Source organism: Cygnus atratus, chromosome 21 (assembly GCF_013377495.2).
Source record: "Cygnus atratus isolate AKBS03 ecotype Queensland, Australia chromosome 21, CAtr_DNAZoo_HiC_assembly, whole genome shotgun sequence".
Taxonomy (NCBI): Eukaryota; Metazoa; Chordata; class Aves; order Anseriformes; family Anatidae; genus Cygnus; species Cygnus atratus.
This window is the reverse complement of record NC_066382.1, coordinates 8,115,977-8,135,667: the sequence shown is the minus strand read 5'-3', so window position 1 is coordinate 8,135,667 and position 19,691 is coordinate 8,115,977. Positions and strand designations below refer to the sequence as shown.

Genomic DNA, 19,691 nt, shown 5'->3' with positions numbered 1-19,691 from the left:
TAGAGTCTGGAGTCATGAAACAACCTCCTTTGAAGATAGTACAAGCCAGGGGACAATTCATTCACAGCCCTGTGAAAAATGATATATTTGGCTGGTGGAAAACTTGGCTCTTCTGTAATGGGTTGGTTTGAAGGCATTCACCACATTCAGGGATGCTCTTAAATTCCTGTACAGACAGCTCTCATGGATTCACCATAGGCACTCACGTGCCTTTTCCCAGAGAAATGTTCATGGTATGCTCACATCCAAAAGGAAAGACCTTAAATCCCAAGCCATTCTGCTTTTTGCAATGCCATACTTGACAATAAACTCAGAGGATTGAATTTTCCAGCCTTGGCACTGGATTTTGGGTGATGGCATGGCAGATTTGTTAGGACTGAATGTCTGCATCTGTGGTTTCCGAAAACTCACACAAATAAATGCACACCACCAAGCATGCATGCTGAAGTGCTCTGCAACCCACACAGCTTCCTGATGCAGCTGAAGGAAAACCATCTTCACAAGTCATGATTTTCTTGTGACCATCATCCTGTATTTGGTACACCCCTGTCGAGCAGCTGAGCACAGGTTACAGCAACCACTCGCTTTCCGTTTATAATGCACTGGACACAGTTCTTTTGTTAGAGTAATTTTCATTTTCCAAGGCTGCTTCTGTTTGTGAACTGCACTCGTATACAGCACCTTCTCTGAGCAGTCATCAGAGCAGCTCTGAAATGTTTGGATAGTTTGAAATAAATTTCATCAGAAAAACCACAAGTTTCTATAAAGGAGCACAATTGTCCTGTGTTTTCTGGTTTGGAAGCTCTCAGAACAGCTCCTCCTTTCTCCAGGACAGGATTAATACATGTACTGTTGCTAAGTGTCCGATATTTATGTTCCATTAAGTTCAAAACAGAATTTATTTCTATTCAGTGTAAACCCCTGCAGCCTCAGGTTCACTCATGAGTTTTGCCTCAGTCTTTCTCACAGCTCTTCTCCCCATCACGTGGCTAAGACCACTGTCCATGCTGCAGGCTACCCCACTTTCAATCCCATTTGAAAAGCCCCACGGGCATCAGAAAGTCAAAAAGAACCTGTGAGAGACTACCTGCAGCCTCCGTGACTAATAGCACTGGTCAGATCCAGGAACTGAGCCACAGTGCTACCTGCCTGCACTTATGTTTCAGGGTAGCTGTACTTACATCATTTAAATCCTTTGCACAGTCCTTTGCAAGCTCTGCACTCTCACACTGGTCACAGATTAGGTCTCAGAGTTGGAAACCCTCCTCCTGCTACCACAGATGGGAATTTTTCCTTGCCTGAGATATGGGAATGGTAATTCTCTGCAGCCTTTGAATCCAGAAGCACCTGGGTAGGCCTATGAAATACCTCTTAGGTGCATGCTATTCATCTTCCCATCCACTGAAATATGTACACATCAAAAGAAGCATTCTTATCTAATGGGGTTTTGATGTTCATTAAAGCAAGACATTAACTGTAACAAACAGCAACACCCTGCAGCACTGGGGGACGACAGCAGGTGCTGAGCCCCAAGACAGTGGGGGGTGACAAGGGTTCGTCACCCTGTGGATGCTGTCCTGCGTGGGTGGCAAAGGAGTGGCCCTGCTGCGACCACTCTACACCAGTTCACAAGACCAGGAAACCTTGTTCCTCTTTAAACACTTTCCTTTACCTTCCCCTTTCTCAACTCCAAACAAGCTGTGCTTCAAAGTCTTCACTACAGCAACCTGGCATCTTCTGAACACGAGGCCAAAAGTATCTCATTTGCAGGTAATCACTGAGCAGTGTTTCATGGGCATCTCTGAAAGGGCCAAGGGATTCCCCTTTCTCCTGATGAGTGGCCATTTCCAAATTCTGTCTGTTCACACTCGTCGCCTCCTCCACCACGGAGGATGTAAAATAAACACCCCTCCTGCTCCACCACCCTGTTATCAGCTCTGCAGACAGCTCACCTGGCACTTCCCTTCAGGGTGACTAACTCCACATGTGCTGCATCTGCCCCCCCTTGGGCACAGGGCTCCCATCCATCCCCCTGTGGACACCCTAACCCCAACGCATCCCATGGAGATGATCTCGTGCCGTGACTGCTGCAAACAACCTCATGGTCATGCACAAATCCGCATCTGCCACGTGTGGACACTTCCTTCCTGCGTGGTAAGCTGGGGTGTTCCCTCTGCTCTACCTGCTCCCCTGGGGACAGGTGCCTTGAACCCACCGCAGCAGCAGGAGGACATCCTGCATCTCCTGGGCCAAGGGAAGGCACCGATGCAGACACATCACAGGCAGAAGGTGGAAAGTAAAAGGGAGGACAGAACAGATCCGGGGAAGAAGCAGAGAACACAAATCTCCAAGGGTGTGAGGGCCAAGTGGCTGCAACTTCTGCTGCTGCTAGCAGAGAGAAGAAGCAGGTGAAGACCGCACGATCTGCTACATCTCCCTGGCCCACCTAACCAGCCCTTAACTCAGAGCCAGGTGCTGGGAGGGGGCTTTATGGGGCAGAAGAGCATCTTGCATGACCCTCAGCACATGGGGCTCTAATGAAGGTGAGGGAACCCAGATCCTGGGAAATCAAACCACAGCATCTCACGGTCTTCCAGCCCAGGCCAGGCACCTGCTGTGCCATCCTGCCATCATGGCTGCCCTGGGGAGAGCCACAGCGTTCCCTGAGCCTGCCGGCAGTACTGCCAGCTTTAGCACCTCACCCAGGGATGCTCCTTGGGCCGCAGGTATGTGTGGTGCCCCTGGGAACCTTGCAGAAATCCAGGGCCATGCTCACCCCTCTGAATTCTGTTGGACTCTTTGGTGTTGGCTTTTGTGGGGCAATAATGCACCTGAGTTCCAAATATACACTATTTGTGTGCATTCACATGGCTCTGGTAGGCCAGCCAGACACCTCTAACCTCTCTTACCCATTAGCCTTTCAGCCAGGTCTTGCCTTCCTGATGACTTCACTCAACACTTGGAGGGATTAGAAGCAAGAGGAAGGCCACGGTTTTGTCTTGCATGATGAGCCAGATTAATCAGCTCCAGTTGCACTGAATTACCTAGTCGGGGCTCACAGCGACAGCCTCCAATTCACCAGCCCACCAGCCAGTGTCCCGCTTTCAACCAAGATCATCAGCGAGAACACAAAGCTAGATGAATGACTAGGTGAGGGTGGGCTGCAGCCTGTCAGGAGCTAGAAAATACGTCAAAGCACTTTGAAATTAAATCCTCGCTTTGACAGGGAACTAATGCAGAGATTTTAAAGTAGGTGTAATACACTTAGACAGGCATGTGTGCAGCACAGTGCAAGTTGCTGTGCTTTGAATAAGTGTGCTCCAGCTATGCTGTGAGCAGGAAAATGGGGTTGAAAAGACAAAGGGAATTTTGAATAGCTCCAAACCAGCTTGGCAAGATTTTAGAGATGGTAGCAAGAGGTTTTAGTAATGGACCTAACTAATAGCATTGACAGGAGGAGATTTGGTGCACAGTTGTTTGCTGCTTGGGATCTTGGGTTTCACTCCAAGCAGCCGTCTCGTGACATCTCGTGTTGCTCCTGGGTTTAAATTGAGTCATTTGTGCCCATGCGGTCTGTGGGGGATAGATAGAGACATGGCAGGTGGGGGAAGAGATGGGGATTCCCACTGCATCTCCTGGCCTCCAGGACCAGCAAACCAGGCTGCTGGGATTCCCAGCAGTTGACCTTTCTAGACAACTTCAGGTGTGGATTTAATCCTTGATGCTTCTTCAAGCATCCTCCTCCACATGCTCAGAGCCCAGCACTAGGCACTGCAGGGACAGACCTGTGGTGACACAAAGAGGGTCTGTGGCCCTGTCCCGATGCCAGCTCCGGCTGCTATTCCCTGCTGAAGGTAATCCCCCGGGACCCCCCTATTTTCACTTTTCAGATGCCGAAGTCAAGAGCTGCCTATTTGTGGCGAACCCTCAGAAACCTCTCCTTGGGAGACTCCTTCCAGCACAAGTGGAGGCAGTTCATGGGATGCCCAGGTTACTGCCAGCGCTACGGAAAACCGAGGCACCACCGGGCTCCATCCCGAGCCCCGCGGCCCGCTGTCGGCGGCGGAGCGGCACCGGGGGGGAATCGCGGGCGGGGAGCGCAGCGCGGCGATGCGACGGCACCGGTGCCGCCCCGGGGGTGTCCCCAGCGGCGGGAGCCGCCCCGGGAGCCGCAGTCTGGGGCCGCCCCCGGGGCTGCCCCCGCCTCCGGCCCGCCCCCGGCCCGCCGCTCCATCCCGGGATGGGCCGGCCGAGCTGACAGTCGGGCTCGGCGGCCGCCGCGGGCGCATCCACCGGGTAGCGCCCGCCGCCAGCCGCCGCCGCCGCCGCCGCTCCTGCCCGGCGCCCACCTGCGGCGGCGGCTGCCTGGGGGCCGTGGGCCGGGCGGGAGTGGGGCCGCCGCCGCCGCCGCCGCGCCGCGCCGCGCCGCGCCGCGCTCCGCTCCGCTCCGCTCCGCTCCTTCCTTCCCTGCCTGCCTGCCCTCCAGGATGAGCCCGGAGTATTTCCTGCGCTCCTTGCTGCTCATCATCCTCGCCACCTTCTCGGCCAACGCCAGCAACTGGCTGTGAGTAGCCGCGGGCGAGGGGGAGCCGCCGCCGCCACTTGTTGCTTCCCCCCGGGGGCAGCCGAGCAGGTGCCGCGGGGCCCGGCAGCATCTCCCCCCCCCCCCCCACCCCGTGGGGGTCGCGCCCCGTCGCTGCCCAGTTTCGGAGCGGGGTGGCGGCGGAGCTCGGGCTCCCGGCCCCGGGGCAGCCCGCGGGGGGCTCCGGGCTCTCGCCCCTCCGAGCCGGCGGGGCAGGGGCTGGCGGCCCGGCGGCCCCGGCAGGTGGGCTGCGGGGATGCGGACCCTGCCCGGCTGCTCGGCTCCCGCGCCTCGTCGAGGCCGCTCGCCGGCTCGCTTGAGGGGCATGAAAGCCCCCCCCCCCCCACCTTCTCCTTTTGTTCTTCAGTCACTCGGTTGGGCTGCGCCGGGGAGCCGAGGTCGGGCCCCCGGGTCAGAGCAGGACCTGGGGCTTGGCGAGGCGCCCCGCGAGGGCCAGCGGTCCAGGGAAGGACTTGGCAGGGCCAGGGCGGCTGCTGCGGCCGAGCTGGGCTCGCTCGCGCGCTGGCCCCGGGGACCGGTCGCAGGCCAGGCTGCGCGTGTCTTGGCCCCCGCTGCCCCCTGAGCACGGTCAAGGGGCCGTGGGGGGCTGCTGCGTGCCGCGGAGGAGCCCGGTGACATTGGTTACCCGCTGAGCAAACACTGAAATAATGTGTAAGGTAAACAGGGGCGGAAATCGTTCTGGAAAATTCCTGCACGTTTGCCAAGGCTGAGGGGCTGTCTTCTGGGGAGACCCCCAGGGCAGAGGGGATGGGGTGTGACAGCGCCTTCCCTCAAAGCTCTGAATGGAGGCACTGCTTCCTCCTAATTAATCTTGTCTTTTGGGAGACGTTATTTCCCCCACTCCCAGCGTCCCGGCCGCTGTGCTGGCAGGCTGAACTCAGACCCCGGTGCTCGCACTGAGCAGACCTGCTCTAGGGCTGGGTGCGTGGGCCGCATCCAACTCGCTTCCCCAGGCCTCCATCGGCAAGGGCAGGCACACCGCAGACCCCCGGGGAGTCCCCAGGGCTGGAGGCTGAGGCTACCAACACAAAAGCTCCCTGGTGGCTTGCACCTCTCCCAACACTCACACCCAGGCAGGCATGGACCCAGAAGCATGTCACCTATGCTGCGCAAGGAGTGCTCTCTGTGATTCCCATCTCTCCTGCCTTTAGGTTTGGCTTGCTGGAGGCTGCAGGAGGTGGATTGGTTTTGGAGGATGCTCCCTACGGCTGGGGAAAGCTGGCACCAGGTCAGCAGCATTCTCCCGGTGTCCTGCCGATGGGAAAAGGTGCTCACCCTCAGGTAGCTGGCTGGGATGTGTTAGCACTCAGCCCTCCTCCCCCTGCTTTGCCAGATGGAGCGACTTGCGCTCCGCTCATCTCTAGCGAAGAGGTGGGTGGATCGCAGCAGCTATCAAGGTGGTCTTTAAGCTGTCACGCGTCTGGTGAAGGTACATCGGAAAGAGTGGGAGCGCTTTTCCCGCAGGGAGAAAGTCCCGAGGAAGCCCTGCGGGATGATGGCATGTCCCTGGGGAGGAGCAGCCCATGCTCACTCAGGACAGGCACGGTGAAGCACCTGGCAAAGGAGGGGTTTGGTGTTAAACCGCAGTGGCAGGGTCAGCTCCGCACGGGTGTGTGGAGGGGGGGATCCCGGCACACGGCTGCAGGGCTGGGGCTTGTGGGGAGAAGTGGGAAGACGAGGCAGGCAGGAGGGTTGCTTGCCGTGACGAGCGGGAGCGCTGTGTGCAGCCGGCCATGCTCACAGCGCAACGGGAGCACGGCGCGAGGGGTGAGCATGGGGGGTTCATCCACGGGAGAGCGGAGGGCTCATTCCTGCCAACAGGGGAGGAAAAGCAGATACATCTCAGTGTGTTCGAAAGAAAGGGTCAACTTTTTTTGATGTTACAAATGTATTGTGATAAAAGGATCATCCCCCGCTCAGTGCTTTTTATTCTCTGCCTTTAGGATTAAGACAATTCCCATTGTTTATCTTCTCACATCAGAAACAAAGGCTGCCGGAGGCAATAAACAGAGTTAGAAGGATCCCAGGAGTTATCAGATATTCAAGGAATGAGTATGCCTCGTATGTCTTTGCAAAGCTGCGCGTCTCATGCGTGTGGGCTCCGGCGTGCTCTGCTTTATCGCAGCGCTGCCTGGGTGCTGCCCGCCCGCGCCCAGCATCTGGAGGCCGGATCCAGCTGGCGCACGGTGCTGGGTGCGCGCCTGGCCAGGTGCATACTTCTGCACGTAGGTGTGTGCGCTGGGTGGCAGCGCACGGTGAAGTTTGCTTTTCCAGAAACCTGCTGGATTAGTGATTAAGCTCAGTGTGCCTTTCACAAGACGAGGCTTTTTCTAAAGCGTCTTTTGACCTGTCGGGACTCGCATTCCCCGAGCGCTTCGGAGACGCCACTTGCAACACTTGAGCTGAAGGTTTTCAGTGAGCCCAGCTCAGTGGGGTAGGGCTCATCAGGACCCCGCACACGGTGCCCTCTGAGCCCCATCCCACCTAGAAGAGGACAGTGTCAGCGTCTCTGCCAGGCATCACTCTGCTGCCGCACGTTTTGAGCTGGAAGGGACTTTGCCAAATCTTTTCATTAAATGGGCCGAGATACTTTCTATCTGGCTAGGAAGCAAACCTCAGGTGTGTTTTCTCAGCATCTGAGCTTGGGGAGTTGCTGTTTGGCTCACTGCCTATCCAGAAAAGCTCTGACATCCAAATTTGAAGAGATGCTCTGTTCCCCCTTCCAATGAAAGCCTCAGACTTGCTTTTCCTCCTGCCTTTTGAGGCTCAGAGAGCTTTAAGCCTTTTCCTTAAAGCAGGCACAGAATTGTAAAGTGAAGTAAAGGGCTGTAGCTGGTTGTGCTTGTGCATAAAGGGCAGGTACCTCTCCCTTCTGCGTTTCCTCTGGAGGAGTCCGGGGACTTGTTTTACCCATGGGACGATCTGCAATACAAAGCAACTTGCATTTCATGGCCTCAATTCAGCTCTTGAACCTACGCGTGCAGGAACGTGACTGAATTTGGAAGCATGTTCGGACAGAGGTGCAGCAACATCCTGGTGCTGGGGGTGTTCTCAGAGGGTTCAGCCAAGCGCCCAGCACTGCGCGGGCTGAGCACCTCTTGGAAGTGGCCCAGGGAGAGCAGGGCCCCCATTTCGGCAGGAGGTAAGGAGTGATTTATTTACCTCTTTGGGGGCTGGCGGGGAGCAGAAGCCCACCTGAAGAGGTGAACTAGAAAATACGCAAAGTGGGGGTAAATGCAGGTTTCTGTTAACTGCGTATGGCACTGGGGCTGCTGTCACCTGTACCTATTTGGGTTGTTGGAGCAGTTGTAGCCCTGAGAGTCAATTCTCCTGCCTGAAAAGCTTCCAGAGGCAACAGCGCAGGGGTCCCTTATGGGCAGGGCCCTGGTTATCTAGCTCTCTGGAGTCATTGCAGCCTCTCTCCCTCTTCCTGCTGTTACACATCCAGAGCTGGCTTTGGAGGAGGCTCTCCGTGCACTCTGAATAGTACGAGATGTGGTTATGCTGCTGCAGAGCAGGGTGTGCCACCAGCAGCTCCATCTACCCCCTATTTACAGGGGTTTAAAGCTTCCGATTGGGCTTGAGACTTGGCTTAAAGGGCCAGGAGCACAGCTGGGCTTTTAAAAGCCTTTAAATAATGAAACTGCCTATTCTTGGGAAAGCTTGGAGACCTTGCAAGCGTCCTAACAAGTCTGGCTAAGCAGCTAATAGCAACGACTTTTGAGGGCTGGAGAGAGAGGGATAAAAAGATTTGGGGTTTCTGTAGCCCCCCCCTTTCATTGAACATCACAAGGTGCTTGACAAACACAGGGCCCGATGCTGTCTGCTCACCCCTGCCAGCTTTGCAGAGGGGATATTGCAGGAGCAGCCTGGGTAGCCCTATACACTAATTTTGTGCCGGTTTTGGGTCCCTGTGCAACGTAGGGGATGTAGAAGAAGCAGGCCTAGGTCCTCCACTTGCATCCCTCTGTTCTTAAAGCAGACTTGATTTTTAAGGTGAATCTCCCCAACTTTGCTAGTGGAGAGTTTGCTTCACCTCGAGCCTGGTTGGGTTCCATTTTGCATGAGATTCTTCGCATTGTCTTTGTGACCCTCCCATTTTCCACCCAACAAGGAACCGGCCCAGCATTTTCCCAGTGGATGCCACGCTGCTGCAGCCCTGATTCAGCAGGTGCAGGTAGCTCCGGGGCAGATCTGCTCCTGCCAAGCCCTGCTCCCCTCCCCATGCGCTTTTCGGTGTGAGGACGGTGTCAGGAAGGTTCCCCAGTCACGTCTGCTCTGACAGCCAGGGCAGTGGATTGCACAAAGTGGGTCTGATGGAGAATTTCCTTGCTTCATGGGCTGCTGGGGGGCTGGATGAAGGGTTCTCTGCTGCAGGGGTGCCCAGAGCCCCTTCACATTGCTCTGGGAATCCTGCTGGGGCTGCAGGCACAGCACTTAGGGCTCCCCTGCCCGTGCGCTGCGTGGTGAATTACCACAGGGGGTGCTGGGGCCCTGCACGCTTATTCCCAAGGGATTTGGGGAGGCAGACCTAAACCGGCAGCCTCCATTGAATTGAATGATTCTTTTTTTCAATATTAAAAAAAAAAAATAATCCTGCCACTTTTAACAAAAGCAGCTAACTTTAGCTCAGCTATGAAAACAGACTGCCCTTAAGGGTTGCATCCTGCAGAGGCGAGAGACCTTTGCAAATCGCATCACTGAACTACCAGACAGTTTGGCTTGTCTTTGAGCTCTGCCAGGATGGAGGAGGGATTGATGCTCTCCCACTCCTCAGTGAGGATGGGCATTGTTCTTTCCCTAGGGACAGCTCAAATAAAACTATACCCTAATCTTCAGGAGCAGAGCCTTATTCTAGGGAGGAGGGACATGGGTGAGATAAAGCTACCCTGTATCCTGTGGTGTGCAAAGACAGGATCTGGTCAGCTCCACGTGCAAGCAATAGCAAGAAGCAGATTTCTTCTTTGCAATGGTTTGTGGTGGATCCATGAGTCAGAACCAGGCTTTTGTATTGCAGCAAAAAAATGCTTATGCTTCTGTGCTGAGAGCTGTTGTCCTCTCAATTAATCCTTCCTTGTAGATGGAGGGAGATACATTACAGCCATTTGTTTGGGCTTGCTTAAAATGTGAAACTGCTGAGCAACCTTGCAGGTTAGCCATTTCCAGGAGGTTCTTCCGTATTTCCTTACAAGTGCAACACCACAGGCTCTTACAATACTCGATTTTCTTTATTTTTTAAAATTTTTAAGCTGAAAGCCTTGCAAATCCACAGAAATCTCAATTATCCAAGGCTGCTTGAATGGCAGGCCCTGCTCTGGCTACAAAGTGCAGGCCACCTCTGATTGTCTCCAGGTGTGGGGTGCATGCCCCCCGTTCCTGTGGGTGACCCCCAGCCGCATCCTCCGGGCTCCCCAGGAGTGGCTGCTGCGGTTTGCAGCTGGGAAGGTGCCGTGCAGCATCTGGCTGCCTCAGCAGAACTGGAGCCAGTATTGTGCTTTCATTAAATTACTCAGGGAAAAAATTAATTGAGCATCTTGGCCAATGGAAACCAGCCTGGGGTCTGTTGGAAGTTGGGTGAGATCAAACTAATCGTGAAAAAAGGGCTCCTCTCACCATGTGTTTGCAAATTTGGATTGAAATGAAAAACTTGTCAGAATTTCTCCAACCAGGTCTAGCCTGAAGCGCTGCACGAGGGGAATTCCCACATGGCTCAGACATGCGGCCCACACTTGCTTCCTCTTGCAGCCAGTCCTTGCTGCAGTGCTCAAGCACAGGAGTAGATCCTGTTGGCTTATAAAGGGAGATGCTGTAAAGGATGCTTCCTGCACAGCTGAAGTAGATTCCCAAAGTGGATGCTGCCCTCGGGGTTGGCTCAGCTTGCCATCCTGCTCCTCTCCATCACAAAGTGCAGCTGCTGAGCCAGGGCACCAGGCTGGCCTGGGACCCATAGCCAGGCCCCTGGCTGTCCCCAGGGGCTGGGGGGGCCACGATCGCCTGTGGCAGCTTGCTAGGGGTGAAACCACATCCTAGAAGCTGAGGGGCAGTCGGTGGAGAGCCCCTAGCTGGGCTGGAGCCCCGTGGGGTTCGCTCCCCGCCAGCCCTGGTCAGGTCATGGTGAGCGCAGCGGCCCTGGGGGACTGCTTTGGCAGCCGTTAATTGGAGGTGGAGATTCGGGTGCGAAAAACATGGTTTCAGTCAAGAGATGAAATGTGCAGTAACTGGCAGGAAGGACGGAGCCAGAGAGCTGCTTTTCTTCCAGGGAAGAAACCAGACAGGCTTTCGGATGACGACATTGTAAATCATGGTTTACATTTACAAGTGACGGAAAGGAAGGACATCTAATCCCGGGGGTGGGGGGGGACAGGGGAGCGGGGCGGGGGACACATGTCCTGCTATAGGGCCACCAGCTGCACCAGGGCAGCCTCGCAGGTCTCCAGCAGCACCCGCCGTGGTCACAGGCGGAGGCTAGTGGCTGCCTTCCCTGCTCCAGCAGCACGGAGATGCTGAAGCATTTTTCTTCTCTCCTCTTTTCTTTTCTTCTCTTTTTTTTTTTTTTTTTCCCTCCCTCTTTTCTCCTCTCACTTGTTTTGGCTGGAACAACCCCCTTATGGCCTTAGCCAGGCAGGTGGCCCAGGAGGGCTGGGTGTTTGCAGAGCAGGGCGAAGCTTCTGACTCATCTGACTGCTCAGCATCTCTGACAGGGGACCACAGGCCTGGCTGTCACCATCTTTAGGAAAATGTTCTCCAAATGAAACGACATGAGGAATTTTCACACCTGAAACTCCATTTCGGGTGGTTTTTTTTTGTTTGTTTGTTTTTTGGTTTTGTGTGTGTGTTGTTGTTTAAAAACCAAGATTTCTGCTCACTCCAGGACATCTGCTGCATCTTCCCCAAACTGCCTCTACTGAGAATCCATCCATGACTCACATTTCCACACCTTTCCGTGGCAGGCGATCCCCTCCCCTCTCCTTCTGGCTCTACCTGCCAGCCTCTGCGGCAGAAATTATCATCGTCACTTTTATTTAAGTAGGGCTTTCTTTTTTTCCTTTTCAAATCTCCCTGGCTTTGAGGTTTCCCTGTTTGCCATCTCGCAGAGTGGATCAACTGCGAATACTTAAATTATGGGACTTCAACCTTGATCTGTATGCTGTGGATGGAAAAAAAGGAACAGCTTTCTGTCGGTTTTGTGTTAAGTCAGTGATTTTTAATAAAAGGGAGCTTGTTCTGTGAGTGACTTGTCTGGATGTAAAGGCAGGAGAAAAGAAATACAAATCTGATGATGAAGCAAGAAGACAAGACTTGAACAAATGACTTGGGCAGGAGCTACCCCTTGAAACATTCCTTGCCCAGTCTTGGTAAGGGAAGAAATTATGCTATTATTTGGGTTTTTTTTCCACAAGCAGGGCTGTCCTGAGGCTGCCTGTGAGACTTAAATCATAGTCTAGAGCTCTGCTCAGCTACAGAGAAATCAAGAGGTGATATTGAGATGGAGATTGCGCTGAGGCCTTGCAGAGGACAGCTTTGCTTTGGTTCACTCCTGGTGTGCTGGTCCTGCTGCCTGTGCAGGAAGGCAGAGAAGGCTTTGTCTGTGGCTTCTACCACCTCAATTCAGGAAAAAAAATAATTGGAGCAATGTCCTCATTAAGGACCAGGCAACGTGCTGGAATAGGGCTTGAGTGCTGACCAAGGAGCATTGCAGATGGGTTTGGTGCCTCGCTCGGGCTCCACAGCCCTGAGGAACACTCTGTGCATTGCAGGGTGGGAGCATCTTTGAGTGCTGGTGGGGGCAGAGCACCTTTCCCAGCTCTAATCTTGCCCTACAGCTGCCACAGAGAAGGGAAAGGCAGTGAGATGTTCCTGCATAGTGCCCCTGAGTGTGACACGGACAGGTGCCACCTGAAAGCCTCGAAGCAGTCCCATACTTGACAAAGATCCTTCCTTGCATCCTTGACTTGACCTAGAGACTAGGGTTGGAGCCTTCCCCTCTCACCCCACCAAAAAGAAAGCCTTTTTTTGGAAAGCAGGGACGGTACCAGAGGGTGTGGGAGGCTGGAGGTAAGCTGGGAGTCTCCTGGGGCTGTGGCATTTCAGGCACAGCTGCCTTCATCCGCAGGGGGGGCAGGGGCCGAAGAGGAATGATGGGGGAGAGAGGTCACAGCATCGTTCTGGATAGCTTCACCTCATTTGCCTGCCTTGCAAAACAAATTACCAGACGTGCTCTTGAAGAACTGTATCCATCTTTGAAGCATCTTTGTCCTTCATTTTATCATCCCAAATACCATTAAATGCCTGTTGGGGAGGTGTCTTATCAGGCACATCTACTTGGAAAGGCTTGAAAGGCTCTTGTCATCCTTCTCTTCATGTGTACTTTGAATTTATAGCTCTACATTGCCTGGAGAATCCCATTGAGCTGGGAAATATATTAGAAAAGGAGATGGTGCTCTTATCTCCTTTGCTCCTAAGCAGAGCTGATGTTAGGTGCCCGCAGCGGGGCTGGGCACTGGCTCACCAGCAGGACCAGCCATGCTGCTTTCCAGGAGCTGGTTCCCTGCTGCAATAAATACTGCTTAAGTCGTGGGGTGGGGGGTGGGGGGGCAAAATAGGCAGATTAGCACAAGGGGATGGTGCTGGAGGCAGAATCTGGTTTTCTTGTCTTCCAGGCTCAAAGCTGATCACCCGACTCGCGGTGTCTCAGGATAAATCTGATTGCGTTCCTGTGCACTGGCTTCCCTGTGACTTCCCGAAATGACAGCTGGGTGGGGGAACGAACAGGGCTGTCATGGGCTCAGCATCAAGTGTCCTGAATGATCCCAAGGGACATTTGCTGCCTTCGTCTTGGCCCAGCCGCATGCAGCAGGGTGCAGAAGCAGCAAACATTGCTCCCGGTGTCCGGGGCCACAGCACGGCACCAGCGGCACTGCTCACATCGTGGGGCTGGCAGAAAGGTGACGAACCGTGGGTTTGCTCACTCGTGGTAGGGTTTTCAAGTCAGCTGTGTGCATTAGGCAGTCGTGCAGCTGGTCCTCTGCAAAGACTGGGCCCTTACAGGAGCAGAAACCCTTGGGCAGAGCTGCTTAGCTGGTATAAAGGCTAGGAAAGAGCTTGGCTCTGAAAGCACAGCAGCCTGCCACTTCCCACTGTCCGAGAGGCATTGCATCAAGTGACCTCCACGCATGAGGAAAGCTGAATGCTTTTGACAGCTAGCCATGCAGACTCCCCACGGACGCTGCAAGCCAACCCGGCTTTCTCACCATCTCCCACGGCCCCCAGTTGTAAGCATGAAACCAAGCTGGTGAATAATTCTGCTGATGCACGGAAGAGAAAATCCTGCTCCCTCCTCCTGGGGCAGGCTGGCATGGCTAATGGGAGGAAGAGGCTGTGACAGCTTGATCTTGTGGCTGAAGTCAGCAGATCTGGCTCCTGGGACACATGGGAAGGCAGGAAGCAGGAGCCACTTTTGAATAGTCACTTCTCAGAGGCAAGCAGTGCTTCAAAGGCAAAATCCTTAGCAGGATGTCGTAACTTTGGAGGAGGAGAAAAAAAAAACAAGCAAACAAAAAACCCACAAGCTCTGTAGGGCTGAGAAATGCAGAGTCAAGGAATGAGCTTTCCAAAAAGCCTTCGCTCGGTACTCACATCACTCAGCACGGGCGAGGTAGCAATGTGAGCTCTTTGGTGCTGGTGATTCCTGAGGATGTTAGAGCTCGGTGCGGTCGGAGGGTGCGAGCATGAGCTGTACCTGCCCAGGGATCGCTGCCCCATGGCAGCACAGGGTGCCACCAGTGGCAGTGGCACTCGAAGCAGGTGCCAGCAGCCACAGGAAGGAGGGAGGCGTCTGGGCACGTGCCTGCACCCGCACTAGCCTGGATAGTCTTAGAAAATCGGGGTTTATCCTACAGCCTGGATGAGTTGGGCGGGGGGTCTATCTTATAACCAGTCTGGGATCAGGCTGGGGCAGGAGGCTGAGCCTGGGAAACTGGCGCACATAGCGATGGATGCAGGGTGTGGTGGGTTGGGTTACTGTGGTGTGCAGTGCACTCAGCTGCTTGGTGGGGAGCTGCCCGGAGCTTGCGGGATGCTCACCCAAAAAGGGGCAGCTCTCCCTTCCCCTAATGCCACCATTGGAGAGCAACTCTGTAAGTCCTGCTGAGGATGGGGCCATGGAAAACTGAGCACGTGGCCAGTTCTTCGAAGTCACCAAATCCCTGACGGCCACGTTTGGGAGCTGGATCGGTGCAGGAGGCGCTCAGCACATGCAGTTTTGTCCCCAGTTGGCTCCCGGCTCCATCCTCCCCACTTCAAGCCCTGCTTGAACCCCAAGTGACAGGAAACCTGGCGGCTCCCAGAGGCCATCCTCAGGCGCTGGAGGAGCTAAAAGCAGGCTCCAGGAGGGAAGTGGTTTGGAGGGAGATGTTTGTCGGTGATGAGCACACTGCCACGCCGCGGGAGCCGTGTGGCAGCTGGAGCTGGCAGCCAAGTGGCTGTCCTGCTTGTTTTGGCTGACTTCGGAGACCTCTGGCTTTTCCTAGTAGCGCTTGGATGTGCCGGTACTCAGGAGACCTGACCGGGCACATTCAGACAACACCGAAAATATCCTCCATGCAGGCAATAGAGGCAAAGGGGAGTCAGCAGCTGGTCTCCCTAAGAGACAGGGGACCAGGCTGCCGCGGGATGGTTGTTTTGCTTGGCCTTGTTCTCTGCCATGCAGAAATGCATCCTGTGGAGCCACTGCAGTGGCATTTTTAAGGTGACCCAGGTGAGGGGATGACAGGCTTGGGTCTCCTCACCTCCTGCTGAACATGTGTGTGCTCCCCCCAGTCCCTGCCTCCTAACCCGTTGCACTGGCTGTTGCGGCAGGTACCTGGCAAAGCTGTCTTCAGTGGGGAGCATCTCTGAGGAGGAGACCTGTGAGAAGCTGAAGGGCCTGATCCAGCGCCAGGTGCAGATGTGCAAGAGGAACCTGGAGGTGATGGACTCGGTGCGGCGCGGAGCCCAGCTGGCCATTGAGGAGTGCCAGTACCAGTTCCGCAACCGCCGCTGGAACTGCTCCACGCTGGACACGCTGCCTGTCTTCGGCAAGGTGGTAACACAAGGTGAGCCAGGTGGACACGCATGGGGTGCTGCAGCACGGGGGAGAAGCTCCAACAGCCCAGCCACGTCCTTTGGGCTGCAGGGGGGTTTCGTTTGCCCCCGAGCCAGCAGCTGCGGAGAGTAGGGAACAGCCCTGCACTGGGTCCTGGGACTCACAGCCCTTCCCTGGGCATTGCAGCAAGGCTCTTTGGACTGTGCTGGCAGCAGCATATCGAGGCCCTTGTGGTTCCTCAGTTGCTGGATGGTTGCTCTGCTGAATCTTTTTCACACCCAGTGGGTGCCCATCATACGTAGGCACCGAGGAGGCATCAGCCCCAGGCATCCAGCCTGAAGCTTTTACAAGGACGTGCCGAATTCGAGCAGGACCGTAAGGTCGCTCAGTGGCCTCGTCTCCATCCTGCTGAGCCAAGGAGCTTTGCTCTGCAAAGCCACAGCTGCAGCAAGATGCTGGGTGTATTCGGTCTCTTCTCTGGGCAGCACCACAGCGGTGACTGCTGCCAAACAGCGCTGCTCTTGGAGCCATCTGCGTGCGAGGCCTTGGGAGGACAGCCCTCTGCCGCCCAGCGAGAGTAAAACACACCGTGGCTGGACCCTCTTTGGAGCAGCATCGCCTGCCACCACCACGCTGCCAGCCTTCGAGGAGGATTTATGGCCAGGACAGCCCCTGGCCCCTGCGATCCCAGCTGCACACAGGCATCCTGGGGGCACAGGGCTGTGACCGAACCAAGCGAGGGCCCAGAGTCTCAGGGTGAGGAGCCAGAGGGGAAGGCCGCTCCAGCACCCCCAGAGATCTCCAGGGGAGCCCTTGTATGCCCTCGGGTGCCACCCAACCTCTGATGCACCCAGCACCTTCCCCAGCTCCTTGTTTGACTTTCCTCCCCTCAATGCAGGGGTGAAGATCTCTTCTTGTGAAGGTTCAGGACTGGAAATACCAGAAATACCAGAAACTAAAAGTCGCCTCTTTTTAGTCAGCCACAGCACAAACCGACCAACACGATCCTACCATTAACCTCGATTAACTTGGAGGCGGTTCAGTCCCACCGCTGGCTGGGCCCCCCCCAGCCACTGCTGCTTGGCCACCAAAGCCTGGGCTGCGACCACCAAAGTAGCTGCCCTCTGTCCGACTGGCGAGCCAGGGAGATTTCTGCCACCCCCCCTCTGCCTTCACACAGCTCTAACACACGGCTACCCAACATGCCATCCTCCCTCTTTGGAGAGGAGCTGTGTCCTCAGCCACCCTCGGCCTCAGAGGCTGGTGGGTGTTTGGGTTTTGCAAGAGCCGACAGCCACGATCCCAGGCCGTGCCACCCCGGGGATTTGTGTCCAGAGGTCTCCCCATGCAGATGGCTCAAAGGAGCTCTTTCTCCCTGGGTACCACCACACGGGTAGTGCAAGAAAGTGCAGGGAAGGGACTGCTCCTCGGGACTGGGCTGTGGTAGTGGAGCTTTGTAGGCTGGTTTTGGAGGTGTCTGCAGCTCCGCGATGCTGTGTGCCAACGACAAGGGTCTGCAGCTGCAGGGGGCAGTCCTGGATATCAGGAGCAGTGCAGAAGTATAACTGTTTGCGATGCCAGAGGGCTCTCATGAAGGGGTGCCCTGCGAGCACCAGGCAGGACAGTCACCCCATGTAGGCTCAGGAGAGCTCTCCCCACGCTGGCGATGCAGCCTTTGCATCTCTCTCACTGCCAGGTTAAAATCTTACCCATCACATTCAGGTTTTAACCTTGCAGGGCAGTTCCCAGCTCCTTGGCCATTGCAAGACGGGGCTTTTGCTGCTGCAAGCAGCGTGGGTTCCTCTGCTGGGACTGGTGCGGGCTTGGGACCAAGCAAACATCATGCCTGGGTGTGGGGAGGATGAGTCCTGCATGTGGTGCCGCATTTCTGGGGAAGGGGAGACAGAGCAAAGGGCTCGATTTGCTAGCTCTGCATGCATGTTTTGCTAAGAGTCCATTTTCAGACCAGATTTTCAAGGGGCGTTATGTGCAACACCAGGGCAGGGAGGAATGGGGAGAAGAGACGCATGCAGCAGCCAAGCCCAGCCTTGGCCACCTGGGTGCACAGCTTCAGAAAGCCCTTTCGCATGCCTTGGTCCTCCTGCCACGTTCTTCCACCATTGTTTGTGCCGTTGCAGGAACGCGGGAGGCAGCGTTCGTCTATGCCATCTCTTCGGCAGGGGTGGCCTTTGCAGTGACCCGCGCCTGCAGTAGCGGCGAGCTGGACAAGTGTGGCTGCGACCGCACGGTGCAGGGGGGCAGCCCGCAGGGTGAGCACGCACAGCGCGGGAGCTGCGCGGGGATGCAAAGTGACCGAATAGGGCAATGCCCACTCTTGGGGGTGGTGGGCACCTTTAAGAGAAATGTTAAAAAAAAAATAAAAAAATAAAAAAAAAGAAAGGCACCTGGGAGCATAGCCCAAAGGATCTTGTTCCCCCCACCCCGGGCCACCCTTCTCCGGCTTCCCCAGTCTGGTGACTCACACGGGCAGCCCAGCCTGGTGGAGAGCAAGACAGAAGGGGGCAGATGAGCAGTATTTTAGCAAGAGCAGGGTTGAAAGGGATGAGCAAGGCAGGCCGGTGTCATCTGTCTCACCCATGCCATGTGCCTTAGGCTTCCAGTGGTCCGGCTGCTCCGACAACATTGCCTACGGCGTGGCCTTCTCGCAGTCCTTCGTCGACGTCCGTGAGAGGAGCAAAGGGGCCTCTTCCAACAGAGCACTAATGAACCTCCACAACAACGAGGCAGGGAGGAAGGTAATGGTGAAGGGGCACCCGGGCAGCCCAGCGGGGTCTGCAGCCACTGCTTGAGTCCCTTTGGCTTCACTTTTAAACCCCCTGTGTCCCGCAGAGCCCTGTCCCCTTCTGTCCCACCTTCCTGCTGCATCTATCCCGTGCTGACCATCCTGTCTCCTTTCTCATGTGTGCTCCTCCAGGCGATCCTCAACAACATGCGGGTGGAGTGCAAGTGTCATGGCGTGTCGGGCTCATGCGAGTTCAAGACGTGCTGGAAAGCCATGCCCCCCTTCCGCAAAGTGGGCAACGTGCTGAAGGAGAAATTCGACGGCGCCACGGAGGTCGAGCAGAGTGAGATCGGCTCCACCAAAGTGCTGGTGCCAAAAAACTCCCAGTTCAAACCACACACGGATGAGGACCTTGTCTACCTGGACTCCAGCCCTGACTTCTGTGACCACGACCTCAAGAACGGGGTGCTGGGCACCAGTGGCCGGCAGTGCAACAAGACCTCCAAGGCCATCGATGGCTGTGAGCTCATGTGCTGCGGTCGGGGCTTTCATACGGACGAAGTGGAGGTTGTAGAAAGGTGCAGTTGCAAATTCCACTGGTGCTGCTCCGTCAAGTGCAAACCCTGCCATCGGGTGGTGGAAATCCATACGTGCCGGTGATGCACAGAGGGGAGCTCCCGTCCGTTCCCCTCTCTAAGTGACCCTGCTTCTCTCTTGCCCCAGGGCCAGGACTGAGGAAGTGGCCCAGACGCTGCAAGGAGATTGCAGCTCTTTACAGAGACAGAGCCCCAGAGGAAAACAGATTTTAAAGAAAAAAAATATTTAAAGTTAAAAAAAAAAAAAGCAATTGTTGTATTTTTGTTTTGTTTGTTTGCTTTATTTATTGCTGAAGCCAAAGCCCCGCAGTGGCCTCCTGAGCCAGCAGGGACGTGCCTGATCTCACCAGCTGGCCGGGGACCTGCATGATGCCTGCTCTCATCGGACGAGTTCCCGCTGCCTCCGGAGCACTGCGAACGGGCGATGGCTAAGCCGAGGCTGGCGTTAGGCACTCAGTATCTTCTATCACAATGATTTGTATTAGTTTAAGGCATGCACTAAGCAGCCCAGAGCACTGCTTGGCTCAGCTGAGCCTTGAGAGGCGATGGAGTGCAACCAGTATGTGCAGCTGCGGGCATGGCAGGGGATGGGGAGATGGCAACAGGGTGGCACTGTCCCTGGGTCTTAATGGCAACACAGAGAGCCCATTTAGAGCTATGAGAATA

At 55.5% G+C, this 19,691-nt stretch overlaps 1 protein-coding gene across 1 annotated transcript; it reads left to right on the top strand.

The window, feature by feature from the left end:
* Positions 1-4,439: 4,439 nt before the first annotated feature.
* On the top strand, positions 4,440-19,242 carry WNT4 (Wnt family member 4). The gene is made up of 5 exons (XM_035567825.1): positions 4,440-4,564; positions 15,461-15,696; positions 17,825-17,956; positions 18,300-18,442; positions 18,622-19,242. Exons 1-5 carry the CDS (start codon positions 4,488-4,490, stop codon positions 19,087-19,089), a joined length of 1,056 nt encoding a protein of 351 aa, XP_035423718.1. The 5' UTR covers positions 4,440-4,487; the 3' UTR covers positions 19,090-19,242.
* The last annotated feature ends 449 nt before the right edge of the window (positions 19,243-19,691 follow it).

Bases quoted from the DNA above. Each gene is read 5' to 3' on its own strand.
- WNT4 (XM_035567825.1), top strand. From the start codon at position 4,488: ATGAGCCCGGAGTATTTCCTGCGCTCCTTGCTGCTCATCATCCTCGCC. The intron at 15,697-17,824 runs GTGAGCCAGGTG...GTGCCGTTGCAG, and splicing joins CGGCAAGGTGGTAACACAAG to GAACGCGGGAGGCAGCGTTC. The intron at 17,957-18,299 runs GTGAGCACGCAC...CATGTGCCTTAG, and splicing joins GCAGGGGGGCAGCCCGCAGG to GCTTCCAGTGGTCCGGCTGC.